At 55.1% G+C, this 19,790-nt stretch overlaps 2 protein-coding genes across 2 annotated transcripts in view; one reads left to right on the top strand and one right to left on the bottom strand.

Annotated features, from left to right (window-relative positions):
- CEP164 (centrosomal protein 164kDa) overlaps positions 1-13,908 on the top strand; it is a 44,896-nt gene extending 30,988 nt beyond the window's left edge. Inside the window, 10 exon segments of the mRNA XM_009894742.1 lie at positions 1-169; positions 1,259-1,366; positions 2,472-2,586; positions 3,825-4,172; positions 4,582-4,648; positions 4,815-4,937; positions 10,104-10,182; positions 11,226-11,336; positions 12,015-12,066; positions 13,787-13,908. The exon segment at positions 1-169 is cut by the window's left edge and continues 54 nt beyond it. Of these exon segments, the coding sequence (XP_009893044.1) occupies positions 1-169; positions 1,259-1,366; positions 2,472-2,586; positions 3,825-4,172; positions 4,582-4,648; positions 4,815-4,937; positions 10,104-10,182; positions 11,226-11,336; positions 12,015-12,066; positions 13,787-13,908 (1,294 nt within the window).
- A 5,722-nt stretch (positions 13,909-19,630) lies between these two features.
- DSCAML1 (Down syndrome cell adhesion molecule like 1) overlaps positions 19,631-19,790 on the bottom strand; it is a 108,758-nt gene continuing 108,598 nt past the window's right edge. Inside the window, 1 exon segment of the mRNA XM_009894741.1 lies at positions 19,631-19,783. Within this exon segment, the coding sequence (XP_009893043.1) occupies positions 19,631-19,783 (153 nt within the window).

Below are 19,790 nucleotides of genomic sequence, written 5' to 3'. Positions count from 1 at the left end.
GAATGCCAAGGAGTTCCTGGTGCGCCAGACCCGCTCCATGAGGAAGAGGCACACGGCACTGAAAGCTGCAAAGCAGCAGTGGCGCCAAGAGATGCAGAAAGCGCAGGAGGCAGTGCAGGATCCCGACAGCTCCCAGCTCCTGGAGGGGGTGCGCAAGAACCTGGAAGAGGTGAGCCCCTGAGTGCTGCCTGTGTTCAGATGTCGGGCGCTGTGGCTGCACAGAGGAATCCACAGCCCTGGGATCGATCCCTGGCTCTGCGGCTACAGTGACAGGCAGCGGTGGGTGTTCAGTCCTCCTAGAAATCGGATCTTGTGTGTCTTTTATGATAGATATGCAGCGTTCATCCCTGCTTGTGTTGCCTTTGTAACCCAAGGGTGACAGTCCTTCCCCTCTCGGGCTGGCTGTAGGTTCCTTCAGGAAGGCCAAGAGAGATGTGTTCAGGAATATGGTGCAAACAGTGTCAGGGGAACAGGCTTAATGAGGACCTGACTTAGGCTTTGGATCACAGTGATGTTACTGTGCCTCGGATGAGTGACCGAAAGCGCCCGTGTGTGTGCATAGCCCACAGCTGACAGAGCGTCGCGCAGTAGAAGAGTTCCAGATCTGTTTCGTTGTGTGTGCTTTGGAGTAGGAAGGCTCTACGAAGCAGTCACTGCAGCGTGACCAGCACTCAGTAGCTTGCTAGGTGGCGGGAACTTCACTGGTAATTGGAGCTCTTGGGACCTTAAAAATGGAGGAAGTATTTGGTAGGGGAAAAAACGGGATTCCTGTGTCATACAAATGCTGGTTCGTTTTCTCCTCCTAGTAAAGGAAGTGACAGGTACGCATTCCGTCTGTAGGTACAAGTTTGTGGTTGTAGCTCTACCGTGATTTCGCTCTTGCTTGGAAAGGGGTTCTGGAGTGCTTGTCAGCTCTGCTGATGTGCCAGCCGGAGACAGGGAAGGCCGTAATTTGCTTCACTGATTGTACGGAGCATTCTCACTTGCAGAACCAAAGCTGTTGGCCCTGTTGGATACGGGGTTTGGAAGTGAAACCTCCTATTTGTTGGGGTGAACTTGCTTTGGGATGTGTGCGCTGCTCTCTGTACACTCCACGTCCCATGCTCTCAAAGTCTTGGGCGTAGTTATACTCCGGTGGCGTGGTTTCCTCTGCTGAGTAGAAGTGAGATAATGAAAGTCACCCGTACCACTAACGTAAACTACTGCCTATCGTTCTTGTTTAATTTTCCTCCTTGACTTGGCTGTTGATCCACTGCAGGAAGCAAAGCAGTTGGACAAGATGAAGTCAGCTATGCGGAAAGGACAGGTGCTGCTGAAGAAGAAAGAGGAGAAATTAAGCCAGCTGGAGTCCTCGCTGCTGGAGGAGGTAACCACCAGCATCACTGGTGCTTGGGCCTGCCCGGAGCTCTGGGCCTCCTCCCCTAGACTGGCGTCTCGGCAGGGCTTTTGGTCACTCCGAGGGCTGTTTAGCTGATGGCCAAAGACTGGTGTTTGCCAGCAGACCTGGGTTTCAGAAACACATTCTCTGAGAGCAGAGTTGTCTGTCTGAGAAGGCTGGTCACAAAGTTGGAGAGAATGGCAAACCGTAATGAACGATGACCCCTGTGATTTGGCAGAGCTGCAGCCAACGGGGCAAACATGGGCTGGGTTGTGGGATGGAGACTTTCTTCCACGGTGGCAGCTTGCCAGGCAGGGCTGCTGGCAGCAGGGATGGACATGGGTGGAGAAAACCTGCTGGGCGCACTGGTGTGCGAGAAGCTGGTTTGTTAGTCAGCTGTTAACACCGACATGCTGAAGTATCTTACAATATAAACTAAAAGCTCGCATCAGAATGTTTAGATGTCTTATTAACTGTCTGTACCTTGGTCAAGATGGCAAGCGCTGTGCCTTCCCTCCGCTGATGGCATCTGGACTCGGTTAAACGGGTGGTTGCAGAGCGGATACAGAAAGCAGCCTGAAAAAGCTGTGTGATTTGAGCCTAGAGAGAAGAAGGGCAGGTCACCTCAGGGGAGCTGGGATGGAGTCCACTTTCCTGAGCCAGGCGAGCCTTGGAATCTGCTCAGCTCTGCCTGGCACCACGTGGCCTTAGGCAGGGCAGCGGCAGATGCAAGAGCTCAAGACTGTTGATGGTCAAGCACTTCTCCTTGGTGCAAAGAGAGAACCCAGCCCATGCGAGAGTTTTGAGGCTTATTTAAAGTACCAAACACTTTGGATTCTGCCTAGAAGGGCCCATTCACGTGGCTGTTAGATTTGGCCTCTAGTGCACGCCCGTGCTTCTTCCAGAGACCAAGCAGCCTCTCGACTGTCAGATTTAGCTGTCGGGGACTGAAGATGAGTCTGTCTTCACTTGGCCTATGCCCGTCTCTGCAGTCCAGCCTGTGTGGAGTGGCTGTGGGCAGTATCCAGTGGCTTTTATGTTTCAGGGACAGAAAAGCAGGTTTTACTTGCATTGTTTTCCTCCTTTTGAGCAGCTTTCAGATGAAGATACGCTGAAGAGTGCTGCATGTAAGAAGATGGTGACTTTTGATCTCAGCACCTCTGAGGACACAAACAGCACTTCCAGTGTAAATCTGTGTCAGCCTAAATGTAAGTGCCTGAGTGGCTTGATAGGCTGCTCCCAATGTGTAATGCCCTGGACCTTGTTCTGGCATTCCCTCTCGCCTCTCTGATGTACCTTCCGTCGTTCTCACTGGTGCTCGTTAGTGTCAAAGGCAGGTCTGCTTCCCGTGCCTGGGTCGGCTCTGTATATAACATTTTGTTTGAAAAAAAACTATTTCCTGCCTGTAGAGGCAGATGAGAGGGACAGAATCTGTGTGTGAATTTGCCTTTTAAATCTCGACCTGTGTTTTTAGAGTGCATTATGAAATCTGGCTTCAGCTCTTCCCCCTGCTGTTGCAGGGCTGTACTGCTCTTCTGCAGGTGTCAGGGCTTCTTCCTCCTCGCACCTCTGGCCGGAGAGGCTGCTGCGAGCCCCTCTCTGCTGCTCGGGCTTTTTTGTTTGCCTCTGGTTGCCTGTAACTGGAGTTGTGCAGGTGGGAAGAAGGGCTCCCCATAATCCGCCAGGAAGGCGGGAGGGTTGTGTTGCTTGTGGCAAGGCTGAAGCTTAAACAAAACTTGGAGAATTTCCCCATGGCGACACTGATCTGTCCAGTCTGGGATGGTCTCTCAGACCCTGATCAGTAAAACATCTGCAGGCACGTGTGAAACTGAAGAGTTTTATCTCCTCGTGTGATGAGAGCCCTCGTGTCAGCACAGCCCTGAAGGTCCTACCTCCAGCCTGGCTGGTGGCCGAGAGCGCTTTGCTTTTTATGAGCGTGTGAAGTGTAACCAACCCACTCCGCCTCCTGCGCCGTTTGTGTGTGCTGAGACCGTTGAAGGAAAGCGTGATTGCCTGTGCCAGGCTCTCCCCGGGAGGTGGGGAGCAGTACTGGGGCTTTCAGCGGGGGGGAATTGCCGTTGTGTTCGTGGCTGCGTGGTACAGGGGGCAGCAGGACGCGGAGGGATGGAACAGGGCGGTGAAACACACGCACTAACGCATATCCGGGCTCGTCCTGCAGGTGCCATTCTTGCAGCATTGGCGGATCTAACCCTTGTTATCTTGTTCCTCCCCAACTTTGTGCCCAAGCAGCCTCACGACACAAATCCTCGTCGTCAGTCTATGTCCTCTGGCTGCAAAGGCAGGTGTTTGCCTCTCTATCCCCTTAGCGCGCACCGATCAAACTCGGCTCAGGGCACAACACAGTGGAAAGCGAGTCTCCCGCCAGGGAGGCAGTGTCTCCCTTGCCTTCCCAGTGATCCCTCTTTTCCCTTCTCTCTTCTGGCAGTTGATTTGAGAACCGATTTTCAGCCTGCCCCCCAGCCAGACAAGATCCAGTACTTGACAGACTCTCTGCGGCGTATCACTAGTGAACTGAATGGGGTCCTCGGCATCTTGGGCTCTCTGAACAGTTGCCAGTCTCCACTCTTCACCTCGACGCCCTGCGACGGCGTCCCTCTTTCTACGTACGCCTCCGTGGCAGGGCTTCAGGCAGGTGGCCCCCTGGTGCCCCCCGCCGGCGTGTCTCTGGTGAACCCGTGGGCCTGGAGCACTGGCCTGAGCGCTAGTCGCGCTTTCCCAGCCGGACAGTCAGTGGACAGCGTCCTGGCAGAGAAATGGCACAAGTATTTCCCAGGTAAGTCTCCTGGCTGTAATCCCTCTGCTTGCTTGCCTACGCCTTTTGATTTCGGAGCCCTGCAAGTTCTAACCAGCTCATCCGTCTGATGCTGCTGATAGGAAGGGTGCAAATGAGATAAAGAATGAGAAAAAGGTTTTCTCAGTCCAGGAAGTGCAGCATGTGGCTGATCTTGTCATCCTGCTTCTGGAGCAGTTCAGCCTTTAAGAAGCACCCAAGAAAGAGGAGCCTGGAAATCCTCCTCTGAATTGCAGATGGGTCATCTCTGTTTCCTTAACGCCCCCGTGTCCTTGGCAGGGGGCTCAGCTTGCAGGGACGGCGTATCTGTAGTACCAAAAGCAGGTGCACCCGGATGGAAAGACCGGGGGACTGTAAGATTATGGGGGCGCCTGTATTTAATGTTTTCCAGGTGGGTTCCCGTCGCTCAGTGGAAGTTCCAAGCCTCTGGACAGCAAGCTGGGATACATACCTGCAGAGTAAGGATCTTTTTCCTTGAGCTGTGGCTTCATTGTGCTCTTTCATTGCTGTTATGTCTCTGCAATGATTTATAGGTCACATTTCATATAACAAGGAAGTAACAAGATAATAAGTTAGATATTATTAAGTAGTCTTAGTAAGCACCATCTTTCTCTTGTGTAACAGTGAGCAAATACGGCTGTTCCAGCATTCCCAGTTCCAGAGCCGTGAGTCAGACGAGATGAGTATTCAAGGAATGATTGAGACCAACAAGAAATGGCTAGAAGACTTCAAGAGGGATTCGCAAATGTATCCTTTGCCTTAGCCTGGTCTTTAATTGCACTCCAGCTTCCTGCAGCAGGTGAGTGAGGCAGGAGCTCTGAAGCACCGAACGGCAGTTGTGAAGCCTTAGCCTCTATTTCAGTGTCCAGTTCTGCAAAGGACTACGGTGTTTAGCAGTTAGAGCATGGGTGACCTGTTTGCTCGTCTTTGAGCTGTACCTGACCGGGAAAGTGTCTTCCCTTTCCCTAGTTGTGCTGTGATGCTCTTCCGTGTCGCTGCTCTGCTGTGATACGCACCAGTTGGAGCCTGTAACGTGAGAACGATAAAAAAAGTTAACCAACGAGTGCAGAGTGGAGGAGGCAGCAGGGAAGTAGGGCCCCTAGTCTTCTAGGCTTGCTTTCGCTGCCATTGACGCAGCCCCAGCTGCCCCGGGGGTTTGCTACGGGCAGTCCCTGCTGAGCGGCCCGCGGGAGGGAGCCCTGGAGGGGCGCCTGGAGTCGCGCGGACCTGGCACGTGGGGCGGCCGCGTGGCCGGGCAGGGAGGGCTGGGGCTCTCCCTCCAGCTCAGTTTTGAGGCATGTCGTAGCCTGCAGTTGGATTAAACGAGTGAGACCTCTCAGTGCTATTAGCGGGGATGTTTCCAGGCTTGTGTTGTAACAACATTGTGCTGGGGCTGGCAGTATCTCCTCTGCAGTGTACACCGATATTAGCAGCAAATCCCTCGGGCCTCCGATAGCGCACGCTGCTCCTTTGAATTCCCTAATCCCCCTTTAATTCCATTTGACTTGGCTGCAGCAGGCTAAATGCAGCCCGTGTGCGCGAGGCTGGCTCCTGCCCCGCCGTACCTGTCCCGGCTGCTGGCTGCGCCCGTGCCTGCTAATCCCTGCTGGAAGCCAGGCTTTTCCTTCACCCGCCTGCCAGACCTCTCTTCCCAGGTGCCCAGAAGCCCCCTGCCAGCAGCCCCAGCCTCCTTCAGCTAGGACTGGATGAAAACAGACAAATTAAAGTGTACCATTACTAAAAGGTGGGACCTGGCTCTGGAGAGACTGTGGCTGGGGCTCTACCAATACCTTGGCTTTCAGTGGTGCCCACCATCGCAGCTCTGTCTTTGCGCCGTGCCCTTGAAATAAAGTCTCTGTACAAGCGAGTGGAGGAAGGAGGAAGCGAACTTCCCAGGTGGATTCTTCTAATCCTGTAATGTGTCCAAATATACTTTATAGACTGTTTAATCCAGTGGTGAAATATCAGGGCTTCCATAAATCAACAGTTCTCTCATTAGTATTCTAGCAATGGTGAGCCAGAGCTGTGAATCATGGAGGACGTTGAGTAACCGGTCAAGGGGGAGGACAGGAATCCAGCTGAGACTTTGCTAGAGGAAATGTGTCAGGAAACGAGCCCACACTGATGCCCAGCAAATGCTTAATTGCAGGTGGGCCAAGTCATCTGGCCTCTGCCATGTGTGCGAGCAAGGGAGAACAAACGGCGAAATGGCTGTAGAGTCTGGGGACAGAATCGGGGAATGGCATGTACTGACTCTCAGGGAATGTTCTCTGTCGGGGTGGAAGCAATGGGAACTAAACCAGGGGTAGCTTTTCATGGCAGATCTGGAAAGGCACTCCTCGATTCCTCTTCCTGCTGCGCCGGCCAGAGCTGTGCAGCAAAGCTGTGCTGCGGGAGCTCCTCTGCGCGTTACGATGCTCCAGTGGCCATGTGAGCGGGGATGGCAAGAGAGTGTGGGGTGGCCTCCGCTGGTGCAGGCGCTGCTCAGGAACTCAGCCTAGTGTGAACGCCGAGACAAAGCCCCACCTGCGTCCTTCTGTGCCCCGGGGAGAGGGAGCGGAGCTCGGCTCAGCAGCTGGGGTCTCCTTCCACCCAGCAGGGCTGGGGAGGCAGGCGGGAGCCCAGCCTGGAGCCTGGCCTTGCTGCTGAGGCGTTGGGCTGCGCGGCGCTCCGACCTCGGCCGTGAGGCGGCGGCCGGTCGCTGCGCTCACCGGGTGGCTGCAGTGGTGCTCCCCTGGAGAGGCTGTGGCCAGAGCACATCACCACCCACTGGGATGCACGGAGCTGGAAGGGGGCAGACGGTGCTGCTCCAGCCAACGGGGAGAAGTGTGGCCAGACGTTCGTACTGCTGAGTGGGAAATGCGGTGTTTGGTTGTCGTTGTCAGTAGTTCCTCCAAGCTGACTTTAAATATTTCATGGTTTCAAAAATGCTGATCCACTTGCCATTTTGTCTGATGAAGAAGTCTGCATTTCAAGGGATCCCATCTGTGTGAAATCATCTTCAAAGCCGTTCTCTCTAGAGACGGGAGGGCGGTAAAGCTGCTGCTCCGCACCCTTCCGTGCTGTTTGTGTTCCTCGGTGTGGCTAATGATGTGCCGCAGAGGAAGGCAGAACCCCCTCCTGCTTTGCTTCCCGGGGTGTTGTGTTCTGGCGCAACACTGCAACAGCGCACACTGTGAATGTGGCAGGGGAATGTTTACATGCAAATAGAAATATATTTTTGATGAACGTCATTTTAGAACTCCTAAGAATGGCTGTATATCTTTTTTTTTTTTTTTTCCTGATTTTTCTTTGAATTCTTTTTAATTACTTAGCCAGCCTTTATCCTTGGACGGCTTTATCCTTTGGCTGGGTCCTTGTTCCCCACCTTCTGCTTGCTGGTGAAGTGCAACATAGCCTGTCTGCAGGCACTGCCAGTACAGAACACCCCAGTGGTGCCGTCGCTGAGGAAATCCTAGCTAGGGTTTACTGGCTCTGGCTGAACAGGGAGACCTCAGGTGCCCACTGGGAGCGGCAGCTGCCAGGGGGAGTCCCTCTGTGGGATGGGATGGATCAAAGCGCAGGTTCCCCCTTCTGCTGCCAGATTGCAGCAATCCCGGGCTGTAGGGAATTAGCTTTTAGTTTCCTGGGTGCTGGTGGGAGACATGGAAGTCCTTCCAGTGAGGTATTTTAGGAGGGAGCCTACGGTCCTGGCTTTCCGTGGCGTGGGGAGACTGTCGGCATGGTGGATGCTGTGCCCAAGGCCAGTCGGTGTGGTCGGAGAACTGTGCGTTAGTAGTGTGGAGAAATGCCTGTTTTATTAGCAATAACTTGGTTTGAGACATGTTCCTTTTTCTGTTTAAAACCTGTGATAGCAGCTGTATCTGGTTTTGTATGCAAATTAAATCAACGTGAGCCTGTTTTGTACGATGGTGATGTTTGTAGCTCTGTTTTTCTTGTTGAGGTGTTCTGTTGTAGCCCTAGATATCCAGCTTGTGCTTACTTTCCACGTCTTCCCCTCGCTTGTCTCTGGGCTGTTTCATGGTTTGTCTTGTCAAGGTCACTTCTGGCAATTTCCAGGACCACTTCAGCCCTCTGTGGCTTTATTACCATTATTCTCTTAAGTGTCTGGTCAGGGTAGCAAATGCAAGGGCAGACAGAAAGCTAAAAACCAAAGCTACAAAAGCAATTCTTCATGGGGCTTTCAGCCGACAGGAGAGCTTTCCTTGGGCTCGTATCCTGCCCTGTTCACAAAACTGTCATCCGGCCTCGTCGCAGTGGCTGTCTCGCTCCGGAGCGTTGTGTCAAGGTCGGCAGCCGGGCTGCGTGCGGGAACGGCCCAAGGGCGGCTGGGCGCCCAGGGAGGGCTGGTCTGCGGGATGGGGGAAGATGCTCCGGTCTCTGCGGGAGCAGGTGGGGAGTTCTCCCCGGGAAATGGGGAGAACGCACTGGCAGGGAGCGGGGCTTTGCTCCGGAACCGTTCTCCGGCAACTTGGGATGTGGTAAAATTGGTGATCTCTGCAGATTGGCTGTTGCTACTGACTGCTCTGTGTATTTCGGCGCAGCCGGGGAGCGGTGTTTTAGGCGCTGCTGCTGAGCAGTGTGCTCGCTGGAGTCCTGCTGGCGGGATCGCCGAACAGTGCTCTCGCCAGAAATGGTGATGTGCTTTGCTTTTCCCGTGGTGGCTTGTTCCTTTCCCCTTCTCGCCGCCTCCTTCCCCTGGCAGCCCTGGGACCCCCATAGCAGCCATTCCCAGCTGTGCATGTTTGCTCCTTTGGGATTTTTCCCTTGAAGGTAGTCTCGCGTGGAAGACTCGGCTTGTCCTGTGTCTCCAAGCACTGCAGCAAAGGCTGCCTCTGCCCAAAGGGGGCTTTCACCGCGTGTGCCCTGGCTGGGCACTCCCGTGCTGAGGGACTGCCGATGTGTAACACGGCCAGCGACAGCAGTGGTGGGGCGAGAGGTGGTTCAACACCTGCCCTTATGTTTCCAGCTCTCGTTCTTCTGCACAGTGCCTTGCTCACTGGAAATCCGAGGTGCCGATGGAAGGGTATGTGGGGATGCTGGGCGATCAGAACGCGATTTGAGCTACTGGTACAACAGGAAAAACAAATGTGGTTGGAGGATGCGTGAGGGTGACAGAGGCATGCCGGGGTGGGGGTGCTACCGCGCACAGTAGCCCTCTGCCCGTGGAGGGAGGGCTGGCAAGGAAGGAGTGCGACTGCTGCTGGACACGCTGGGCAGAGGAGAGCTGTTGGAGCCGGAGCACTGATGAGGCTCAGGAGGAACAGTATGTGGGTCAGCTGGCCCCACGGAAAAGGAGGCTGATAGTGAGATCCACATCCTTTAAAAGCAGAACACAAACCACCGCCAAACCATGAATCGGGCTGTGCGTGACCTGCGCTTGTGTGTCTTTGCCTGCTGGAGAGCCGCGATACGAACTACTGGAGGAGGTCTCTGATGGCAATGCGCATTGTCCAGGTAGGCACTTTTGGGAACAGGTCCAGTCCTTTTGGGTCCAGGTCCTGCGAAGAGCGCAGGGCGGCCCTGAGAAATCCAAAGTCCCATCTGAACTGTAGGTACCTTCTGGGCGTGGGAGGCTTTGCTGTAATCCTGCCAAGAACAGTCCCGAGCAGAGGTCTGCCCCGGCTCGTGGCTCTGAGGCGTGGGGTGGGTGCATGCGTCTGTGCGCACTGGCCTGCGTATGTATGTGGAGAAGAGGATTTGCTTTTCCTGGAATGCCAGTCCTGTATGTGGTGGAGAAACTCGGCGATTAGAAGAGCAAAAGGACAGCGCACGATTACTCTGCCAAGATGAATGCAAGCCGTAAGCTCATTAAGGGGCTAGGAGTCTGCCTGCCGGAGAAGGCACCTTTCAGTCCCTGCCTATTTGGAGACGGCTGTGCGTTGCTCCCAGAGCTTGGCGTTCCCGGAACAGAGGGAGCTCCTGGGAGACCCCAGCCATGCTGGCGACCCTGATGACCGCACTGTTCTTTGTGGTGAGAGCGTTCGGCCAGGTGAGTCTGGGCTGGCCTGGCAGCAGGTAGGATGTAATGCCTTCCGCTTTATTTCTAGAAGCGTGTGGGTTCTCTTAGTAGAGAAGGTGGGGAAGCAGTGGGGAACGGGGGCTTGGCCGTTCCCGTGGGCTGGGGATGCCTCGGCTCCTGCTGTGGCGGTGCCGTGAGCCCCTGCAGCGGCTCATCCTCAGCAGGTACCCCGTGGTGTCGGCTCTGGAGCACGCTGAGGTTGTGTCACTGTCACGTTAGCAGGTGTATGGGAGCTTTGCAGAGGGCAGTTCCCTCTTGTGCCCGTGCCCGCAGGAAGCAAGTGCGGGTACTTGGGCTTCCCAGTCCGGCGAGCAAGTTCTGCGACTGTGCACGTTGGGTCTTGGAGCTCGTGGGGTTGGGGTGGAAGGAAAACCCTCCCCTGTGCCAGGCTGTTCCCCACTGGGGAGGGGAAAGAAAGCAGAACTGTTTGCTGGGCTGCCCAGGGGCTGTGTCCCCTGCCTGGCTGACCCGTTGAGGACAGGCGGTCGTTCCTGGCCCCGCTAACCATGCCTCTGGCTTTTGTAGCTCCTTCTCCGGTGCCGGAGGGTCCCACAGCGCTGTGCGGCGGTGTGCTCTGGCACTGCCGCGTGGCGTGGGATGCAGGGAGACGTGACTGTCCCAGTGTCACGGTGTGAGCCTGCAGCAGAGCTGCCTCTCCCGGGGGATCTAGACCAACTCCTGCCCTCTGCAATTCCCTGTCCCCAAAAATAGCTCGGGGCAGGGAGAGGAGGCAGAGGTCACAGCTTGCCCTGGTGGGCACAGCCTCCTGGGCCACCAGTACTCGAGGCAGAGCCACGTGGCCTGAGCCGTACCCGTGAGCTCTGCAGCCCCCCTGCTTCGTGATGAGACTCGCTCATCACTACGGTGTGGAAAAATACGTTGAGCATCGCCACAGCTGGCGAGGCCAGTGTGGGTTGTGCTCACTGGTGATGCGTATGGAATAGCAGCTCTTCCTGTTGCTCTTCCGCTTCTCTCCTGTCCTCTTACGTACTGCAAATCCTTTCTGTGCCTAGCTCGGGACCAACTTCTTCCATGAAGAGCCCCTGCCGTACCTCGTGTACCAGCCCCTACCCTGGCAGATCCAGTGTGTCAGCCAGAGCCGCCGCACCAGCCGGGACAGCGAGGTGAGGGTGGGCTTCGTTGCCTGCAGTCCGCCACGGGAACTGGCTGGGGGAGAGGGCAGTGCCTGGCGCCGGAGGAGCAGCGCACAGCTGCGAACCAAACGGGCTGCATGGAGCAGAAGGCTTGGGCAGGGGGGAGAGAGCTTTCTTTCCCTGGAAAGACAGAAAATAGGGTAATACCAGGAGGCAGGATAAGCTGGAAAGCGTAGGAAAGGTATTTGTAGAAAATCTCAGGCTTAGTTTTAGGATGAAAACATTCCCTAGCAGACCTGACGTCTCGGGTGCTGCAGCACCGTGGTCGGTGCGGAACCTGAGGGAATGAACCCAGCCAGTCTGGTTCCACGCCGCTGTGAAGTGCGGGCGCAGTGAGCCTGCCCTGTGCCCACCTACAGCCGGAGACGCTACCAGTGCGTCGCACGGCTCTGGTTTTCGATACAAAGCTCTCTTCTCCTTGGAGGACTACTCACAAATGCAAATGAATTCATCAGTGCTCTGGTAGTGCTCCTTAAGGGAACAACGGTAACTTTCAGGCTCCCCAAAGGGAATGGCTAGTGGCAAGCTCGGTGAGGCTAGCCCCGGCCCTTTCGGAGCTGCCCAGCTGGCCTGGAAGGCCACCACATGTTCTCACCACACCAACCTGATATAAAACTAACGCGGTGTTTTTGTTCTCTACCTTTCTAGAGAGGCCGGAGCTCTCGGCACAACAGCATCTACTCAGTTTCTGGAGAGAAGGGTGAGTGTGGAGCCGGCACAGAGACAGCCCTGCCCGAGCAGTGGGGGAAACTCAATGTTGTGGCCGTAGGGTGCCACAGAGGAGCAGGCGTTGCAGCGCCTGGACCCTTCCCGGCTTCTCCTTCCAAGAAATCTCTCTCTGATGTTATTAAGAGGTATTTTGGAAGCCTGCTTCGTGGAGGGAAGCCCCCTGGGGTAGCTTTCTCTCCAGGGCAGCCTGTGTCATGCTGGCTGTACTGTATTTTCAGTCAGTTCTGCTCCCTGTGGAGGGGGCCCTTCTTGCCCCCCTTGGGAGGGCACGTGAGGATGGACAGGATGGTGAGATGTTTGTTAAAGCCTGTAGTATCAGCAAGTGAAGGGACCAGCGTTGCATGGCTGAATATGCAGCAGCACGTGTCTGCGCGCTAATCCCCGACTCCCTCTTCCCAAGAAACCTGCCCCATGGAACCACGTGTCCCCTAAAACAGCCGCCTACCTCTGTTCTCCTTGCCCTGCCAACCATCTGGAACTTACCCCTCTTCCCTCCTCCTGGCTCTTCTCTCGAAGACTCTGCCCTCTCTGAAGTCAAGTGCGCAGCAAAGAGGATTTGAGCACTTCTATTCTGAGCGCAGCTCGGGCGGCAATCGGATAAAGGCCGGTGAAGCGATGCCCCGGCAGCGCGGGGCTGGGCTGGGTGCTGCCGGCCGTGGCAGAGCGCTGAGCTGCCCTGCTCCTCCTGGGTGGACCAGTAGCTCTGGCCAACCTGGCCACTGCTCTGGGGGTCTCACTGCCTCGTGAGGAAGTGCCGGACCCCAGGGCTGCTGGGCTGACAGTGGCATTTGTGTCGCTGCAGCGGTGGGGGGTTATTGATGGTCCCGGCCGGGGCCGAGCTCCTTCAGTAGGTGTATTTCTTGCCGAGCTGTCGGCAGCCCGCACGGCCGGGGGCTCGTTCCTGCGAACATAGAGCAGTACATGCCCTGTGGCTCCCCAGCCTCCGGCCTTTGATTTTTGCAGCGGGCAGGATTTACGGCTGACGGTGTATCTTGTTAAGCAGGACAGGAGGGAGTTCATTCCCGACTTGGACTCTCTTTATGTATCTTTTTACTTTGCAATTTCTTTTAGGATGTGAATGCAGATGGGTTCAGGTGACAGTGGGGAGTTTACACAGCAGCATCTGGCACCAGGATTTCTGATCGCTGCTCGGGGGGTGCTTAGCAGTGACACACTCGCTTAAAGGAGCACTGCTGAGTGCCTTTGATTCAGTTCCTGTTGAGTTTCACAATACTTCCCTAATGCCACATTAAGCGTGGGGTGGGGAGGGCTCCCATTTGTCAGCATGAGAGCTTTATTGCTGTACAGTGCCGGGCTTTTCTTCTAATCTTATTTGTGTGTGTGAAAGTAAGTGAGTATCATACTTGGTGATTAAATGTGGGGAAGCTGAGGTCTTTGGGGAGTGAAGCTGTGTAAATGGAGGGGTTAGCGCTGCCAGGGACGCTGGGCTTTTCCGTGCCCCCTGCTCCAGCCCCCTCCGCTGTGGAGATGCTCCCCGTGAGCCGGTGGAGTCGTGGGTTCATGCTGTGGACTGTCCAGCCTTTTTCACCTCTGCAATGGAGTGAAGCCCCAGAGGGTGTGGGGAGCCTGGGGTCCGCGGAGGCCAGCCTGACCCCACGGGGCGGTGATACCAGAGCCCTGCCCTGGTCAGCAGAGCCTGCGCTCACTGCGATGCTCGGTTGTCATTCTAGGCAACGTGACCCCTGATGCCAGCAGCGAGAGCAAGTTCTTCAGCGATCCTTCTGAGAAGGCGGCCGTGACCATCCAGACCCACTTCAGGAGATACCAGCAGCAGAAGCAGGAGAAGAAGTAGCCGTGTCAGCCACCCGTGCCCTGCCCTGTCCTTCCTTTTTGTCTGTTCTGTACCCCGGAGAGATTTGCGGCCACGGTGCCTGTGACCCCTGATGTGTAGCTTCTGGTGCGTGCGCAGCTGTAGATGCTCTGCCCTTTGTGTTGGTCGCTGCTCAGAGCAAGATCTTTCCTGGGCACTCCTTCCCCAGACAGCATTGCCCTGTGTGCCAGGGGACAACCGGCGAGGGGCTGCTTGGGACCTCGGCACCCAGGGAGCGGCGCAGCCCTGGCACCCACCGGAGCGGCGTGGTGGCCGGCCGTGGGGCTGCAGCAAGCCGGAGCAGGGCTGTGTGGGGCTGGCAGAGCTGCTCAGCCCCAGCAGCTGTGTCACGGGAGGGGAGGCCCCGCACAGCTGATAGTGGTTGTGGCTCTTGGTTGCTGCCCAGCTGCGGCTTGTTTTGCCCAGTGATAACCCTCCCCTGTGCCTCCATCCCCACTCCGCCTCTGGAGCCGGGGTGGAATGGCCGCCTTTGTCCCCTGCTCCAGGCGGTTGGCTCGCAGAGCTGCTGCCGAGCGCAATGTCCAGGAGCTGGCCCGGAGCGGGGTGTCACCGAGGGGATGTGCTGCAGGCAGAGAAGGGAGCAGCAGCCCAGCTGTGTGCTGACCGTGAGCTGCTCTTACTTTTCTTGGGGAGAACTGCTGGGGGTGCCCTGGTTTCAGAGCGGGGATGGGGTGGGACTCTGTCTTCCGTGGCTGCACGTGCCAAGGTTCAACCTGCACGCTGCCAGGTCGGGCTCCTTCCAGCCCTCCGCTAACTCTGGCGTGTGGGTTAGTGCCAGTGCCCCCCAGCCACCCTCTCCCGGACTATCGGTCCAGCAAAGCTGAACAAAGACCTGCTCCTAGTGGGGCAGGGACAGAACCCCAAGGTTATCTGGGGTTCTAGCGCCTCTTTCTGACTGCCGGCTTTTGGAGGGTGCAGAGGTGTTTAAACAGGGAATCTGAAAGTGCTGAGCTCCGGGTTAGAGGAGGAGGTTTGCTGCGAGCAGGGTGGGTGTGAGGAGCTGCTGAGGAGGTGGCATGTGCATGGTGGGAGCTCTGTGGGAAGGAGCAGGGCACGGAGGAGCTGCTGGCTCCGAACACTGCTGCTTTGACCAGTGGAGTGTGTTTATAGCTGCTGCTTTGCTGGGTCTGATGCTGGGTTTTCTGGGCAGAGCTCCTGAGCTGTGGCCTTAGAGCCCTGACTGTTTGCAGGCCGCTCTTTCTCTCCTCTCCAGCCGCAAAGGTCCTCAGCCCTTCTTACAAGGGCTCCATCCCCACCTGCCCCTGCTTATCCTGAGCTCGTAAGCGCTGGTGTCTGGCTTCTGCTTGTGCTCGGTTACTGCCTGCTGCTCCTTCTGGTTGGCCTCCAGCCCTCCTCTGAAGGTGCGTGGGGAGAGCAGGGCTGACGATGGTTCGGTGGGGTGCAGGCAGCCTGCGCCGGGTGACACCGGGAGGTGTGTGTTGCGTGTAGCGTGGTGTCTGGGCGCTCGGCTGCAGTGCTGTGCGGGGCAGCCGGCAAAGCAGACAGAAATCCAAAGAAGCGGCTTGGTGTTATGAGCTTGATGGGGTTTTTGCCTGCTTCCTGGTGAAGGCAGAGGTTTTGGCTAGCGTGGCATGAATTGGCTGTCTACCGTGACTCCTGGTTGGTTACTGTGCGCAGCGGTGTGGGGAGAGCCTATTGCCTTGGTGAGGGGCAGGGGGCTGGTGGGGTCTCGTGGGAATCTGGACTGTCTTCACAAACTGTGCAAAGGTAGGGATGGGAACTGCTGGGGAAGGGAAGGTGGAGAAATCTTGCTAAGATGTAGAAGGAAATCTGTACTAGCCAATTACAATAAAGATGTGTTAATCGGTGTTAATCTGTTCTTCTTTTTGTCTTGCTAATCCGCTTACTCTCATAGCTGAGAACACGCTTGCCTTTTCTTGCCTCTTCTATTTAAAGTCTGGGCTCTGCGTTTCGGGTGCTGCACAGGTGCCTGGCTGGGATGCTGCTTTGCGGTGGGGGTGGGCACTTGGCTCGCTTTAAAATCTGTACTATGTGAAGGTTTTGAAGTCTCTTGTGCAGTGAACTGGTTTTGAAATGCTTAGGAAAATGCTTGAGAAATGCTACTTCGCTTGTCAACGCTCTCCAGTGATCTTGGGGAGAGACAGAAGGGGCAGCACTGTTTCACTTGCTTAAAGGCAAAGGCTACCCAGTGTAAGACAGGCCTGATGGTGGGATGAGTTGATGCGGGCTGTGTTGGACCCGTGGGTCCACTGGAGTGGTGAGGGGGTCCCTCAGGCCATCAGGGGGCTGCAGCAGCCTGCACGGGAGGGTACGTGCAGCCAGGACGTTCCTGGGCCTCTGTGGATGATGCGAAAGGCTGAGTCGCTGGTGAGCGGTTGCTGCACGTCCCCCAGCCTCTCTGGCCCCGCTGTGTTTTCCCTTGATGGCTTCCTTTAAGGGAAGCTAGGCAAGCCCTTCCTGGCTCAAACAGACCCTGTTGGAGCTGCATAGTGTGTTCTTGAGCGTGCAATTGCCTTGCTCATCTTCCGAGTGCAAATGCTGTACAAAATCTATGCGCTCCTTGCATGCTAAATTGGAAACTCGCCATGCTTGTGGCTCCAAATCTGTTAAAATTGAATGAATAAGAAAACTCATGCACAGAAGTAAATGCTATTCAGAACAGATCTTGTTGGGGTTTTTTTTTGGTGGTGGTTTGTTTTTGTTGTTGAGATTCATATTAAACCACAAGGCAACAAACCCCAACCCAAAGTAGGGTTAGGCTTCTCCTGCAGGACTTGTGTCTTGCATGGAGTTGGAGGGTGGCTGATTGCTGTTGACGTGAACTCTCAGTGCTTCAAAACAGAAGGCTCCAGCTGCAGGGCAGTAACGCAGATCTGCTGGCTGAGGATCAAGCAGCAGCTCAGGCAGAGGAGAAGCAAAGCCCTGGAAGAGTCGGTTCCCCGGGAGCACACTCTCTCTGTCCCTAAGGAAAGCTTTGCAGGGAACTAAGGTGTTGATGGGTGTTCCAGTGCAAAAATATGACTGGGAAATATCAACCCTGGCACCTGTGGCATGCGGTGTGATCCCCGATGCCTTTCCAGCAGCCTGTTTGGGCAGGGTAGTCCTCTGCACCTGGGATGCTCCTCAGCAGAGGCAGCTCTGAGTTTTATACGTTTTGGTGCTTATTCTGGTAACAAAGAAAGAGCACAACACATTGTCCTAACAACAGCTTGCTTCCTGAGCCTGAAGAGCAGCCAGGCTATTGCCAAGGCACTTCTAACTCCTTCAACCCGGTAGAGCTGGAACCTGATGGCAAAGGAGGAGCTGCTGACCAGTGTGACAACACAAGCAGGTAAGGGAACTGCGAGCTGGAAATGGAAATCGTGTGTCATGTCACCAAGTAGCACTCATCGCTTTTTTTTACCATTTGCATTGTCTTTCATGTCATTATTTTCAAGTAAAAAAAGGTGCTGTTGGACACATCAGAGTAACAACTGTGTAGCACTTAAACAATGTATGGATGTTAAAATAGGAAGGTTGGGTTGTTCACTTTTTATGTGTTTACAGGAAATAATTTCCTTCTTTCCTTACAACTTACGGTTCCATCTCTTAATACCTCTCCTAGATTTCAAATTAACTTTAAAAAAATTGCTCTTAAGTTTTAAACTAGCAGCTTTATAAAGTAAAAGTGCAGTTAATTAATAAGCTAGTTACCCAAACCAGAACTCCTCCTTCCAGAGGAGGTTCTATGCTAACTAAAACAACCGTTAGTACCTGTTAAGGCATTTGTGTCTCCCTGGGGCAGCAGAACAGGTTGCTGGCGAGGCTGCACCTCGAGTACTGTGTCTGGTTTTGGGCCCCTCCCTACAAGAAATAAACCGGGGTGGGTGCTGGAGCATGTCCAGAGGGCAGTGAAGCTGGTGGGGGGTCTGGAGCACAGGTCTGTTGAGGAGCGGCTGAGGGAACTGGGCACGTTCAGCCTAGAGAAAAGGAGGCTCAGGAGAGACCTTATCGCTCTCTACGATGACCAGAAAAGGACACTGAACCATGTCCCTCAGCACCTCGTCTACCCATATATTAAATACCTCCAGGGATGGCAACTCCACCACTTCCCTGGGCAGCCTGTTCCAAGGCTTGCACAGAACTTCTAGATTGGATATTGGGGCAAGAGGAAAGAGCCTCAAGTTACTCCAGAGGACATTCCTATCGCTCTCTTCTCCTGAGCAATGAGTGACCCCACCTTTCTTCCCTGGGCAGCCTGTTCCTTGCAGGTCATGGTAGTGGTGAGAGTCGCCATCCCTGGAGGTATTTAAAAGAGGGGTGGACGGGGTGCTGAGGGACATGGGGTTCAGTGGAGGACCTGGCTGTGCTGGGGTGATGGTTGGACTTGGTGACCTTCAAGGTCCCTTCCAACTGAGACAATTGTATGCTTCTAGGTGGATGGATGTATGAAAGGGGAAGGTAGAATTTGCACTTTGGTGGTTAATGAATTGCTTTGTTCTTCTTTTCCTCTTGGTTTTTACCACCAGCCATAGCAAAGTGGGGGACGGGGCTGTGCTTCACCGGACTGTGATCTGGTGGAGCTTCCCCACGTTCACCGTGCCGTGCCACAATACCCTGCACCTTAGGGGAGCTGTGCGGTGTTTTACTGTCCTGTGCCATGACTCCCCAGGACAGGAGGCAGCGATGCCCTGATTCAGAGCACTGTGCGGGATTCACACGGTGCTGCACTTCACCACACTGCACTGCGCTTCCCTGCCCCACTGCAACTCACCACGCTCAGCTGCGACTGGGGAGAGCTCTGCTGTGCTTCACCTCCTGCTCCCACGCAGTGCCACGAAGCATCGGGGAACCAAAGCCCTGCCGTGAGCCCTGCTGGATCCACGCACGATACTGGAGCTGCACCACACTTACCCCGTGCTGCCGGAGCCGAGCCGTGGCTCGCCAGGGTCTGTGCAGCAGTTCCTGGTCCTGCATGGGAGTTTGTCCTTCTGGACTGGAGCAGACTGCTGTTTGGCACGGCTGACCGGCACTTACCGGTGAGTAGGCGCCACGCAGCTGCAGCCGTGGTGCTGTGGCACAGCCTGGCAGTTGTGGGGCTGTCTGTGCCCAGGACCCTGCTCCCATCCCTTCCCCTCCTCCTGCCCCGGGGCTCTGCAGGCAGCGCTTGTACTGCCTATCCCTGGGCTTCCGTGGCACACGTTTGGTCTTCCGGATGGCTCTGGGCTGCCCCTCTCCATCCTCCTGGGATGTTCTGCGCTGGCTACTGCCCTGCTCGCTTAACAAACGCCCACGTATAAACATAACCTTTATTGCACACAGCGCTGGGTTTTTTTTCATAGAAAAAGGTATTAACACATAAGCATTTGCAAATTGAAGCAACTCCTGTTGTTTTCAGAACAGTAAAATAGCATGCAATGTCTTTGAGACGTTCCTTTTTAAAACCACCAACAAGATTAGGGAAGAAAAAAAAAAAAAAGTCGCTGAGTCTTTCCTTGTGCCCCTTTCAAAATGATGTGAAATATATATATGTATACATATATATTATATTTTTAAATCTGTAACATCAAATTCTTTGTGCCCTGGTTTCTTTTTCTGTTCGGAGAAGAAGAAAATAGCTTCATTTATACAAAAGAGTTCATTATGTACAAGTTTGTTAATTAAATATAAATGGCGCGGGGAAAGGAGCGGTGTCCGTGGCAGGCGGTCTCCAGTGGGTGCCCTACACCAGCGTGTAGGACTTGGAGTAGGCTCCAGCCCCCTGTTTTTGAGACCTGCCCACACCTGATGTGCTCATTTCTAGGAGTGAGTCCCTGGAGCCCCCCACTTTGGAGTGCGTGGGCACCCGCACCTCGGCGGCGGCGGCAGCGGCAGGCTCGGTG

The sequence above is a fragment of the Charadrius vociferus genome, unplaced genomic scaffold (assembly GCF_000708025.1).
Source record: "Charadrius vociferus isolate BGI_N301 unplaced genomic scaffold, ASM70802v2 scaffold241, whole genome shotgun sequence".
In the NCBI taxonomy this organism is placed as follows: Eukaryota; Metazoa; Chordata; class Aves; order Charadriiformes; family Charadriidae; genus Charadrius; species Charadrius vociferus.
This window is presented reverse-complemented; position numbering and strand designations above follow the sequence as displayed.